Raw genomic sequence first — 12,779 nt, 5'->3', positions numbered from 1 at the left:
ATGCCTTAGTGGTTACTTGTGCAATTTTTGCCTTGTGCTTTTCATCTCCTTATTGCTTTGTCTTTTACTAGAAAGCTCTCTTTTCTAAGATGTTCATCTTGTTACCAATCCAACCTATGCTTTTGTTTGGCCTGTTACTTATTTGCAGTATGAAAGTGGCATGAGCAATGTTTACTTAGGGTATAATAACTTTATGAAATGCATTACAAGCAGGTATTTATTCATAAAGAGTCAAATTCAGAATAAATTCTCCGTTCTTATGTGGATGCAAATTTTTGGATCTTCAGTAAATGCAGATATCAAGTTCTACTATGATTTTAATTTAGAAGGGAAAGAGAGATGTGAACAAAACGCTAAGCCCATTTCTGTTGTCTTCAGAGTTATTAGCTTTTTTGCATATGTAGCACTAGCAAATGGTGTTTGCCAAATTCACACTGAATCTATACAGATTTGGCCCAACAGGAGCTCCCCAGGGATGCCTTTTGTAGCAGGTTGTTCTTTTCCACAGGTAACTGCAAACTGCACAGATGCAGTAGCCCAAAACTATTTGGTTTCTTTCCCTATTTCAGTTTTTACCGAAAGAAACAAACTTGAGTATGACTTGTTCTCTACAGGTAGCTAGTTTCAATCAACCTGTATCAAACTACCACTCAATGAAGAGTGGCAGCAGAAAAGTTTTATTTTATACATGGCAATGAATGATTTGGTATGCAAGTCCTTACTCCTCTCTTCTTTCTCCTATTTATGTTGTTACACAGTTTTATCTTACACTTTATTACCTTTCATTTTATAGGTACATGAACTGTGTCTTGTTCAGCAGCACAGAGTTACAGTGGAGAATTAGCTTCCACATTGTTTAATATTTTTCCCTTACAGGCATTTAACTACATTGTTTTCTGCATTAAGTTGTCCAATGCCATACTTTCATGCTTTTTAGCAAAAGCTAAACTGAGTGTTTTCTTCAGATATAGATGATCTTAAGGTCCTTTCCAACTAAATGCCACACAGCTGCTCCCTCGCTTCCCCCTCCATACCTCCTGGTGGGATCAGGAGGAGAATTGGATAAAGTTAAAACCCACAGGTTGAGATAATAACAGTTTAATAGCTGAAATAAAGTGAAATATAATAACAATAATAATAATAATAGGAAAAAGAGAGAGAGGAGTAAAACCCAGGAAACACAAGTGATGCACAATGCCATTGCTCAGCACCCACTGACCAATGCCCAGCTCATTCCTGAACAGCAATCGTCCCCTCGTGGAAAACACCCCCCAGTTTACATACTGAGCATTATATTCTATGCTATGGAATAGCCTTTTGGCTAGTTCGGGACATCTGTCCTGGCTGTGCTTCCTCCCAGCTTCTTGTGCCCCTCCTCACTCGCAGAACATGGGAAATGAGGATGTGGTTGCTGTGCATAAACCCAACGTATGCTACACAGCTGGGCAGTTTCTTCGGGGAAATGAAGAAACAACCCTCACACCTGGCCCAGTTCTGGAAAGATCAATACCCACAAGGGATCAGCATCTGCTTTAGCAGGCTAAAAATCAGTCTGAGGCAGATGACTTAATGCTACAGGAAAGTAAAAGTCAGCATGAGAAAAAAATGGAAACAACTAATACAAGTTGGTCACAAAACCTGTCGCAGAAGTTGCATTATGCATATATATTTGCTATCATGGCTAAGACAGCATTGCTTGGTGAAAAGCAGTCTGGAAGTTTTTGTTCCTCTAGAACTAGAGAAGAGTGGGACAGTTAGTGGCTGTTGTGGTATCCAGAGGGGTGCTGAAAGGCCGTGTTTTTAATCAGGCGACTTGTGAGATCACTAGTAAGAATGGAGACTAGAGGTCCAGGTTGAAAAGACTTTGGGTCAGTTTTCTCTCCAGGACTTGTCAGCTGTGTGCACTGAACATCACTGATGGGAAACAAGTTCTGTTGATCAGATGATAGGGAACAAAATGGCAGCAACACCTGGTTTTTCTGTGTGCTCTTACCATAAGCTTTCCAGATAGTAATACCTCTTTTTAGGGCAAGATTTGGCAATGCTAATAAATCTCTGAGGCCTTATCAGAGCTTTATTTCATATAGTCTGTGAAGTACTCAGAAGAGAACAGTTGCATAACAGTTAAAGCTATGTAACCTAGAAGGAATTACCAAAACACCTATTGTATTATGCATCTTTTCTGGTCTAATTATGTAAACATGCTGTATTATTTATAAAACTGCATCACTTTAAAATTTAGTACCTTGCTTCCTTTCCTTTTTCTGCACAACTAAATTTTGCTCTTAAGACTTTGAGAGCTGCCGTTTTGAGCGTACAGATTTAGGACAGGACTGGTCTCAAGTGGCACTGTAACATTAAATATTAAATAGCTGATGCAAACTGCAGCCAAGAGGAAAATCAGATGACAGTCAAATCTTAAGCCAGAAAATTGAAGGGGAAAGCAATAAAGATTTCTCAGTTTATCATACCTGCTGTTTTGCAGATCTTAGTGAGCTGTGCATAACTGTCTCCTTCATCAAATAACTTTTGCTTAACCACAGTGCAGGAATTATTTACCATTTGCATGGTTGCTCCAGTCTAACTGAACAGCAGTGCCATGCCAAAAAAAGCAAGAAGATTTTAATTTTTTTTTTTATTAATTAACATTCTTTATATCTACTTGCATCTGCCAGGCTTTGCAGAAAACCAGCGAATTATCATTACATAGATCTTGGGAAGCAGCAAATTGGAGCAGTGGGACTATTACCATCAACCATATTGTCACACTTCTAGCTTCGTATAAGACTAGTTGTCAGTAACACAGATAAGTAAAGATTTAGTGGAGGGTACAGACTGTTCGAAGGTGAGTTGCACTTCTATCCAGTTTCTGAACCAATCAAAGGTATGCCATGGGGCTGTCCTGTGCACTGATTGTGTTTCTGATCTGGTTTATGTTTGGGTTTTCAGTGTAGAGGTCTCATGATCTAAGCACATACAGATGTAGGATTTAATAAAGCATTTAGATTATTTTAAAGAGAACTTCACTAAGTGAAGGAGATTGTGAGATTGGAACTTAGAGTAGAAATTGGGCAGGAGAGATCTCTGAAGATTTTAAAGTGAAAACACATGTCCATGCATACCAGGCTGAATGCTGAAATTATGCCACTTGGACTATCAAATTACCTTACCATGTTCTATGTTGAGTTCTGTCTGGAAAAGTGTTGGAACTCAATTATGTAAAAAGCTGGTGTCTCAAAAAAAGGTAGCGCTTTGTTGCTTTACTCTTCTAGATAGTGATGCAGGCTATGAAGTATTGTCATCCACCAATTTCCTGACAGTCTTGTGGGATGGTACTGCTCACTGCTGGTGTGTGTTAGGGCTTTGATAGGGGAAGGCAAAACATCCAAAAAGATGGCTCAGAGTAAAACACGATAACACTTGAATTGTCGTGTGCCTGGTATAAAAGCACAGTTTTGTACAACTTAACTCGTGTAAGATCAACACTTGTGATACAATACAAAAGGTCTTCAGTCTAAATTAGTGAGACCATTATATGTTCAAGGTGCTAGTAGTCCTCCTACATTTTGGATGGTTTAAGCATTATTTTTCTGTGGTCTGTCTTGTATTTTTACATTGTTTATTGCCTAAAACCAATTGTTCTTGTGGGGATTTGTTGTTGTTTTAGGGGAGAAGGGTTGTTGTTTGTTGGTGGTTTTGTTTTTAACTTAAAATGGGAGCTACAATAAGTCTGTAAACAATGTCACAAATATGAAGTTGATCCAAAAGTTCAGAGTCCATTGGTTTTGGGATCATCCTCTAAATATCTCTCCTTAGACATATCCAGTCAGACAGAATGTGTCCCTTTGGTTATGTCACGAGCAGCAGTAATTGGATTGAGTTCCCTTGAGTGAATTAGAAAGTTGAGGGCTCTGTTTGTGTTTGGGGGAGCAGAAAAATGCAGTGTGAGGGTAAAACATGGACTGCTTCAAGTTGCAGTGGGCATGTGGGGAACTTAGCAATGCCTCCCATTTAAAAGAAATTTAAACAATTCAGTATCGTTTAAACTCAGCCTCAGAAATGCTCCTTTGAGCACTCTCACAGTGAACATACTCTCCGCAGCCTGACTGATCTCCACAGGAAATCAGTCTCACCTAGTGGTTGCAATAGTCCAGCTACATGCTTGCCCAGTTTAGTCAGGTGTGGGGATTAAAATGGAGAACAAGCTGCTTGATGGCAGTTAAAGACTTGTCATCTTGTCCAGAACCATGGCCTGCGCCTGTGAAGTTCATGTTAGGCTCAGTTTGGCTTTCAGGCCAAAGCCTGAGCCCTAGAGGTCTGTCAGCAACTGCCAGGAGTTGAGCAGAGGGTGGCTGAGAACTGCGAATCTGAACTTTTACCAAAGTGAATTTCCATGGGGAAAAACTTAAGGAGTCTGCAGTTTCTCTGAAAATAGTTTTCAGAGCCAGTTCCTTTGACTGCAGGCAATGTGGTGAGGCCATAGCCAATTGCTAAATGAGGGGCTTTTTAACATTAGCAGTTTTGAAGTGTAGCATTCTTACATTGTTGTTTGTGGCCCTGACTGTAGCAAATCAGTGGCAAAAGTATTTCTGTAAATAACAGCTAGAATTCTGGAAGCAAAATGGCTGTTAAGTTTTTAACAAAACTTGTCAAAAGTCAGATGGATAACTTTGGATCCTTGCACACCATTGCTGGGCAGCAGGCACTGGTTTAGCATCTGAGCTGTAAGAGGTGTGCACTGCCAAGGAATGCTGCAAAGCTGGGGGCTTTGCAAGGGTGCTTTTGTTCACAGCCCTGCTGGCAGGTAAGAAATGGAAGAACAAGAAAACTGCAGGAGCAGAAAACTGCAGAGGGAGCTTGTGCCTTTTCAGCCTTACTCTTGAGAGAAGCAGCCTCTTTCCTTGGAGAGAAGGAAATTTTAAGGACAGAATTTGTCAGTGTGATGAAGGGAAGGGAGCCTGGTTAGACATATGCATGAAATTAGTAAAGTGCTTGCTCAAGTGTGCTCTTAAATAGTTTTTGTGGAATTGAGCATGATAGGGTATACGAGATGACTTGGCAGAGGCTCTGTAACTTTTCCCTCATTTTACTGCTCTGTATCATGCTGAAGCATCTTTAAAATTTCATTAGCAGCCTGAAGTTAAAAGGGTTGAGAGATTAAGAAGCTCTGCTCTGGATCAGGAATGCACTCATCACATGTTGAACAAGAGGAGTCGGATCTGTTGCTGCAGTCTTGAGGGGCTCTAGAGCATTTGTTTTAAGACTACATTAGAAAAGGATTTCTATTTTTGTTACTAAAGAGTCAGTTTTCAGCTTGACTCTTCACTGCAGTGTGTTGCGCCCATATTTGAAACATTGGCTTTGTGAGCACCAGCACAACCTGAAGGATTTGCCAGAAGGGCCTTATGTAAACAGGACTGATTTTCCTCATTCTGAGCTTGAGCAGACCACATACAAGTCTGTTTCAGTCTTTAAGTCTTATAGGCATGTTAGTGCAGGACTAAAGCGAACCTCATAAACCCTATTGTGAGCAGACAAATGAAGTCTTCCAAAACACTTGTTCCTTGAGTGCTTTCGTGTGGGTTTGCTGGATTTAAATTAACCTAAAAAGTCTTTCAAGCAGCATGCTTTGTGTGTATGTGGGTCATTCCAATTTTCTCTTTATACAACTGACTGGAAGAGCGTTTCAAGTATGAGGGCCAGAGCAAATTCTCACAAAACAGAGCAGCTTCAGCTGTCATCATCTTTCAGATAAATGTGAATTGATGTGGTGGTTGCCCACAATGGGGTGCTTCACCTAGTGGCCTCCATTGTATTGCTTTAATAGGGCAGCAAGTATTGCTGGGGGGAATAGATCTTAGTATAGATCTTGCCTTGCTTTTCCTCATCTCTTGGGCTCTGCTACTGCTACTTTAGAGGAATTTGTTACTCTCCCTGTTGCAGACATTCAGCTGTGACCCAAACCCAGTGGCCTGGGGATGTTGAGCATGAGCTGGTTATGCTTAAGAAAGACCTTGAAACCAGGACACCAGGATACCAGAAAGGGTACTAGAGAGGGTTTATGCCACTGGCCACATTTTCCTTTCCCTGGGGTCTGTGACTGTTCAGACTGCTCAGGCTAAGGGCTTTTTCCAACCGTGAGAGCTGGAACTATTAGCTAGGACAAATTAAACACCCATCTTAATCAACGACTACTCTGTGAATTCAGCTGGGAATGAGACTTGATAATCTCACACTTAAAAAAGACGGCCTTCGCTTCAATGATGTCCTGTGCAGAGCGAAAGAACATTTTGTGTAAGTTCCCAAAATACTAAGGTGGTTTGGACACTGGAATATACTGTAAGTAGACTTGATTCCTACTCATAGCTTTTTCTCTCCACTTGCATTGCTTCGTCAGTGGGTTGCAGTGAGACCCAAATAGAGAGGTAAAGAATTATATGCTGTAGATTGTGAATGATGGATTTCTTTAGAGTACTTGTTGTAAGAGGATTGAATTGAGAATTCATCTTGGAGTAATCTTGTTGGACAACTCTGCATTGCATGAAACATTTATCTCATACCTTCTGGCCTTGTCTGTGTGATTTTGAGTGAATAATGCAGCTTCATAACCTAGTTCCTTTCCCTTTCCTCCCTGTCCTTCATCCCAAGTCTTGGAGTATTTTCTGCTACACAAAACAGCTTCTCAAGAAGAGATGGTCCTACACAGGACAACTTTGTGGCTAAAAAACCCTTCAGGAGTGTGTGAGAGATGTGACGGAGAACAGAATTGAACCTATGTTTTACAAAGCCTGACAGATGTTCTTACTGCAAGGCTACCGAGTAAAAGGGACAGCTGAGGAGTGAGGACTGCTCATATGCCAATAAAGCATCAACAGGGTCTTAGGTTACTGGCTTCCTGCAGCAAAGTAGGAAACTGAGCAGAGAACTGAGTGCTAATTCAGTTCCCGGTATGTTCAGAGGCGTAGTGATCATATGTGACCTTGTGTGAAGAATTATTGGTGTATCTACCATTGAATTTCTGACAGCATGTAGCTGACAACTACAGATAGACTCCTTGCCTTTTTATTTTATTTTTTCTTTATTCTATAGCTGAAGCTGAAGGCAGCAACATCCCTTAATTTTGACCATTTGTTGTAGATATATTTCTTCTGGTTGTAATGCCTCATAAATGTCACTCATTCTGTACATGGTCTTAACCTGATTTAGTTTAATGTGGATTTTATGGATCTTAATGTGTGTTAATTTGTTGATACAAGCATCTAGTTAATCTTTGTCTTTTTTATTAGTTTTATTTTTAAAGAGAGTTGCAAGTTAAGTATATCCAGTTGTTAAGGTTGTTGGTGTTAGCAGTTAATGTGCAACATTTACTAAAATGTTGAACATAGTAACTTAGCTAGTTAGACCAGATATATTCACTTACTGTATAATAATAAATAATAACTTAAAATTAATTTTCTTTCAAACCTTCATGTGATCATCTATTTGACCTTGCCGAGTGGATGTTTTGCTCTTAATTGCAGCAATAAACCACCTACAATTAGTGGTAAAACAATGTGGGAAACTCCTTGGACTTCCTTGTGTGGGATTGAGATTCCAGGTGTGGTACTGAGCCAGCAGAATTTCCCTTTGAAGCCCACAGGAAGGCAGCTAGCTGCCTGGTGCAGAGCCATGGAAAGTCCTTTGTAGCTCAGCTACCACCAGAGTTAGCTGATTAATGATGACAAACACGCTGGGGGCCAATTCCAACTTTGCTTTGTTTTGAATTTTTCTTTATTGCAGTTTGACCAAGCAGGAAGTTTGTTGAATAGGTTTTGTGGATGTTGTTTAGCAGGAATGAGGTTTTTATTTTCCCTACCAATATTACTTATTTTTTTAAGAAGTTAGCACTTTGAGCAGCTTTGTCTATCAGCCAGTTCTGAGCCTTTACCTTCTGATGCTCAATCCAAGAAAACTGGCAGGTTAGAGAAAAAGAGGAAAGTCGACCAATAGTGTATATTATCGTATACTTGTATGCATGTATCACCTTTGTAGCATTCAGACAGCTGGAGCAGGCTGGCTGTGTTTGGGAGCCCCAGGTAATACCTCATGGCCCTTGGCTCTGAGTTTTTTCCAAAGCTTCAGGAATTCTCCTACATGGCAGTCCATGGCTGTAGTACAGACCTGTGGCACTGGCAGCACTTTGGAAAGTGGGTGGAAAGTTAGATGGGGAAATCGATGTTTCTGAATTTGCTTATTTCAGGAAAAGGCTTTTTTATTTCCTCTGAGGAGACAGCTGCAGTAAATGCTTCAATCAGAGTCTTCCAGATGACTGGAAAAGCCCTGAAACCCACTATCTAAAATTTAACATATTTTGAATACTTTAGAGTGCTTTTGAACTCCTCTATGGAATATTGCATCTCCCAACAGCAAGCCACAAATGTCCTCAAATATGGTATGTATTTTGCTTGGAGAAATGTGAAGTAAAGGTGATAGCGAAAGGATTTTTAAAACAAGAAAACTCTTTGTGAGGAATCATAACTGCTCACACTTAAGAGTGACAGAAGGGCACTGGGAGTGCGCATCAGTGAGATTAGGTTAGACAGTTTTTCCCTCCTAATAGTTCTATTTTCAGCAACAGCCTTCAAACTTTCACTAGATGAGGTATGTAACCCTGAAGTTAAATGGCAGGTTTCCTAGCAGTAGGACCGGCCTAATGAGAAAACTGTTGCCAAAGTAAAACCTTCCTTCATATTGCTGTCCTTGCTGTTTCTTCCATGTGCACGATCTGAAGATTTCTGCCAGCATAATTATAACGTTTTGCCTCCAAAATGTTTTCAGCATGAAAGCTGAAAGCCATGTAGCTAGTGTGAATGAATTCTTCAAGGGATTGGTATTTGTATCGTATCAATTGAATAAATTAATCTCTGCGGTGCTGTGAAGGTTACAGGATAAGAGAGTTTCTGTTCAGCTGAAGTATCACACTTTAAATCTCAGTGGTGTTCTTATACTCTCCTGTACTCAACTTGTCAGAGGGCTATTTATGTATGACACAACTTTCTTTCTAAATACTTGCAAAAGTAGCTTTGAAGAGGAAGGTTTGGATTAACCTTCTTATACATAGGAGCATTTTCAGTTTTGAAACCATTCCATTAATGTCTGAACATGCTTCAGTGCCCGTTAACCGTAAGTTAATAGTTTTGCCAGTGGAGAGAAAGTTGTAAGTATTGTAAAATACGTAATTGAAGATGATTCATGCTGTAGTATTGCCTCACACTAAGGAAGCTAAATCTCATCTCGCTCTAAGCTTTATGAATAGCACCTCACTGGTGTTTCCCAAGCATGTTTGTGTATTCTCTCCAACCCTTGGGGGGAAAACAGAAACAAAGCAGAAATTCCTCTAAGAATTTACAGTGCATGAGGTTTTGATTTTATTTCCTCATATTTCCATTGATTCTTCTTTCCTAAGCCAGTAATGGGTCCAAAAGATAGGAAGATGCTCTGTATGTCTTTTTTTACTGGGGAAGGGAGAAAGACGTAGAGGAAGAGGGAGAGGATGATTGTGTATTAAATCTGCTCGTTTCTTTCTTATTTCCCATGGCATCTTGATCCTAGGTTCTGGTTTGCCTCTATCTGAAAAGCTAGAAGCCTAACAATTATGTCATGTGTACTTGAGGAAATGTAGATTCATCTTTATTAAGGAAATTCTTTGGAAGTGGACATAAATTGTGGATATGTGCCTGTATCCATCATATCTGTCTGACACAAATGCTCTCCCTAAAACCACGAGTGAAGTGCTGGAATCCGCTAAGTGAATTTCCAGGTCATTGTGGGTGATGCTTTTCGTTACTAAAGACTGTATTTGATGTGCAGCATGCTAAAGTCACCTGTTGAAGGCTTAATAAATTTTTTTATTATCACTGTCCTCGTGTCTAGTAAAAAGTGAACTTCTTTGCAATAGGCATGACAATTGTCCTCTGTCCTCCACTGCCATGCTAGTTTTCATGAAACTTAAAAAATTAATTATCCTTGAAAATTTGTTTTTTGTCATGTTTAGGTGAAATTAGACACTATTTTCAGAGGGCTGGTGGGAAGGTGGGAAAAGCAGGCAGACGAGCACAGTGCTTCATAACAAAAGCTATAGAAGACCAGACCAAAATTTTGCTTCAACTTCTGTTGATGTGAACAGGGTGTGATGGTTTGGCAGTGCTATAAGAAATCATATGTTGAACTGTAAAGTATGTAAACCTGTATCTTACAGTTAATCTCTTGTACCTTTTGCAGGTGGAGATTTACATTTTACCTCTATATATTTACCTATGGAGTACGGTTCCTGAAAAAGGTAGGCATTTATATTACTATGCTTTCATAACACATCACAGATTTGTTTCAAGTCTTGATGTGTTATATTTTTAAGTTTATATTATACTTATATAAGTATATTTTAAGTTTATATTATGTTTACATAAGTATAATATAAAGTGCAGGCATAAAACGTGTTCACAAAGAATAAAAAAATTTAATTTGCATTTGTAAAATGAGTTGCTACTGGCATTGGTAAAGAATGTAAGTTCTTATCAATACTTAATGGGGTAAAAACTCCCACAATTGGTGTAGCTACATGCCTAGGTTATTTTATTACTTTTAATTATAAGCATTAATCTGGCAGTAAGGCTTACCAAAATATTAATCTCAATTTCTGCATCATCCTTTTTTAAATGCCTGTGGCAGAGGTTCCTTTTTATTGACAAACAAAATCCATTAATGTTTTAGAAAATGCTTTTTATTTGCCCGTTCTTTGTCTGACATACTGTGGAAAGAAGTTTCCATGGAGTTTCCCATCAATACTGTGTTTCTGGTGGCCTTAGCAGAGAAGGGTGTTGATAGCTTCTAAACACCTTGGCATAGGTCTGTTAACCCTGCCACAGATGGTAATATGGATTTATGGTGCAAATTATTTTTTACAGTGTGACTAGTTCTCAGAGCTTTTGTGCAAGTCAGGCCATATTTGTGCAATTCTGAGAGGTGAAATTAGGGGGAATGTGTGGTCTCAGTGTGTTCATGTAATCTTACGACCTTTGCTTTGGACAGAAAATAGACACAGAAAATGGATCCTAAACGTTTCTGGTACTTTATAAGTAAAAATAGTATTAAAAAAATCTTCATCATTTTTATGATTGTAATTCTGGAGGCTGTCCCAGGTGCCAGGCAACTTGGTACCAGTAGGAATGGTGATATGCCAGTCCAGAAAGGGCACATCAGAGCCTTCTCAGCTATTTAGCGGTAGTCAGCCCCAGAGGAAGTGTGTGTACCGGTCCTCCAAACAGACCAGGCAATATGTAATGTGCAACCCCTCACTGCCTCCTTGAACATTTACATTTTGTGTATGCTTCATCCATTAATGTGCTGTATGGTCATGATGTAATACTCTGTTTTCTGCCTTTGATTCTGTCCATGTCTGTGGTATGAAATACGAGAATAGTTTTAATAAGCAATTGTCACAACCTAAAAAGTTACTTGGCCTGCGGGTGTGTAGAGAGCACGACTGTGGGTTCATAGGATTCTGTAATACACAAGGACACTGAGGCTTTATCCTCTGAGTTTCTCTACTTTATTACAGATTACCACAAATAATCACCATTAGCAAGTATCACAAAATCGCTACTAGAAAGCATACCTCCAATTAAAAAAGCAAATCTCTCTCAGTACAAAGAAAGTGTCTGTTCTAGGAAAAACTCTGAATACCCGCATTTCTAAAGACTAAGAAGAATACAGTAAATGCATGCTTCATTACAAGCCATTGTGAGCTGTTTCTAAAGGCTGAGCTGACATGCAAAGTGCAGGGCATCTTTCTCCCAATTCAGCGTATCACTGAAGTTTGAGGAGGGCTGGCTGACATCGCATGGTTGTTTGAACAAGGTATACCTATACTGTTACTTGCTTAACAAGGATCAGCTGTGTAATTTTGATGTAATTTAACTTTCAGTATGTTTAATTTTTACAAAAAGAGCATGTTCATTATGTAATTGTGTATGCATTGTTAATTACTCATTTTTACACAGTGTTGCAAATGAGTCAGGCAGCATTTTATGCTATCGTCATTATTCCAGTGTTCTGCTTTGTATACTCAGGTCTTTCACATGGGAATGTATGCAAATCAACAAAATTATGATTGTGATTGATTGTATTTACACCATCTCCCTAGCAACTTTATGTAACTAAAAGAAAGTACAGGCTTTTTGGGGTTCATCAAACACTAAAGATTTTGCTGCATCCACCTGGGGGGGAAATCTGGGTTTGCAAGGAATAAAATTCAGACCCCAAAATCTGGAGGGGTCACTTCTTTCAGAACTTCACTGCAGTACCAAAGTGGATAATGCTTTTTAATTTGTCTTGGTGGTCTAATGGAATAGTTTCAAAGAAACAATTGCTTCCTCAGGAAGCTTATGGGAAAAAAGTTAATAAATTTTCTTACAAATCTGATAGAAAGATCCTGCCTTCAAAAAGCCATTTTGCCTGGAGAGAAAGTTCATCTCATAGTCAGTGGTGTCATGCTATGCTAATGCTACAGTAGAAATCTGCATCCTTTCAAATAAAAGTTCTGCTTAAGACCATCCCTAATATACCTAGTCCAGAAGACTGATAAGCATGGCGAGTGAGCCTAGGTGCAATGGCATTCCCAGCACTGTGACATCAACACGTGCTGCCTTACTGGGAGAGAGTGAGAAAGAGTAAATACTACAGATGCTCTTGTTTTGAAGAATGGTATGTGCCACCAGCATAGCACCATATTGGAAACATTC

General features: G+C 39.4%; 1 protein-coding gene across 2 annotated transcripts in view; it reads left to right on the top strand.

Annotated features, from left to right (window-relative positions):
* Positions 1-12,779, top strand: part of CERS6 (ceramide synthase 6) — a 121,910-nt gene that overhangs the window by 51,185 nt on the left and 57,946 nt on the right. For both annotated transcript variants that reach the window (XM_030487850.1, XM_030487849.1), the window contains exon 4: positions 10,261-10,318. In XM_030487850.1, coding sequence (XP_030343710.1) covers positions 10,261-10,318 — 58 coding nt within the window. The remainder of the gene's footprint in view (positions 1-10,260; positions 10,319-12,779) is intronic.

This window comes from Strigops habroptila, chromosome 5 (genome assembly GCF_004027225.2).
Source record: "Strigops habroptila isolate Jane chromosome 5, bStrHab1.2.pri, whole genome shotgun sequence".
Taxonomy (NCBI): domain Eukaryota; kingdom Metazoa; phylum Chordata; class Aves; order Psittaciformes; family Psittacidae; genus Strigops; species Strigops habroptila.
This window is presented reverse-complemented; position numbering and strand designations above follow the sequence as displayed.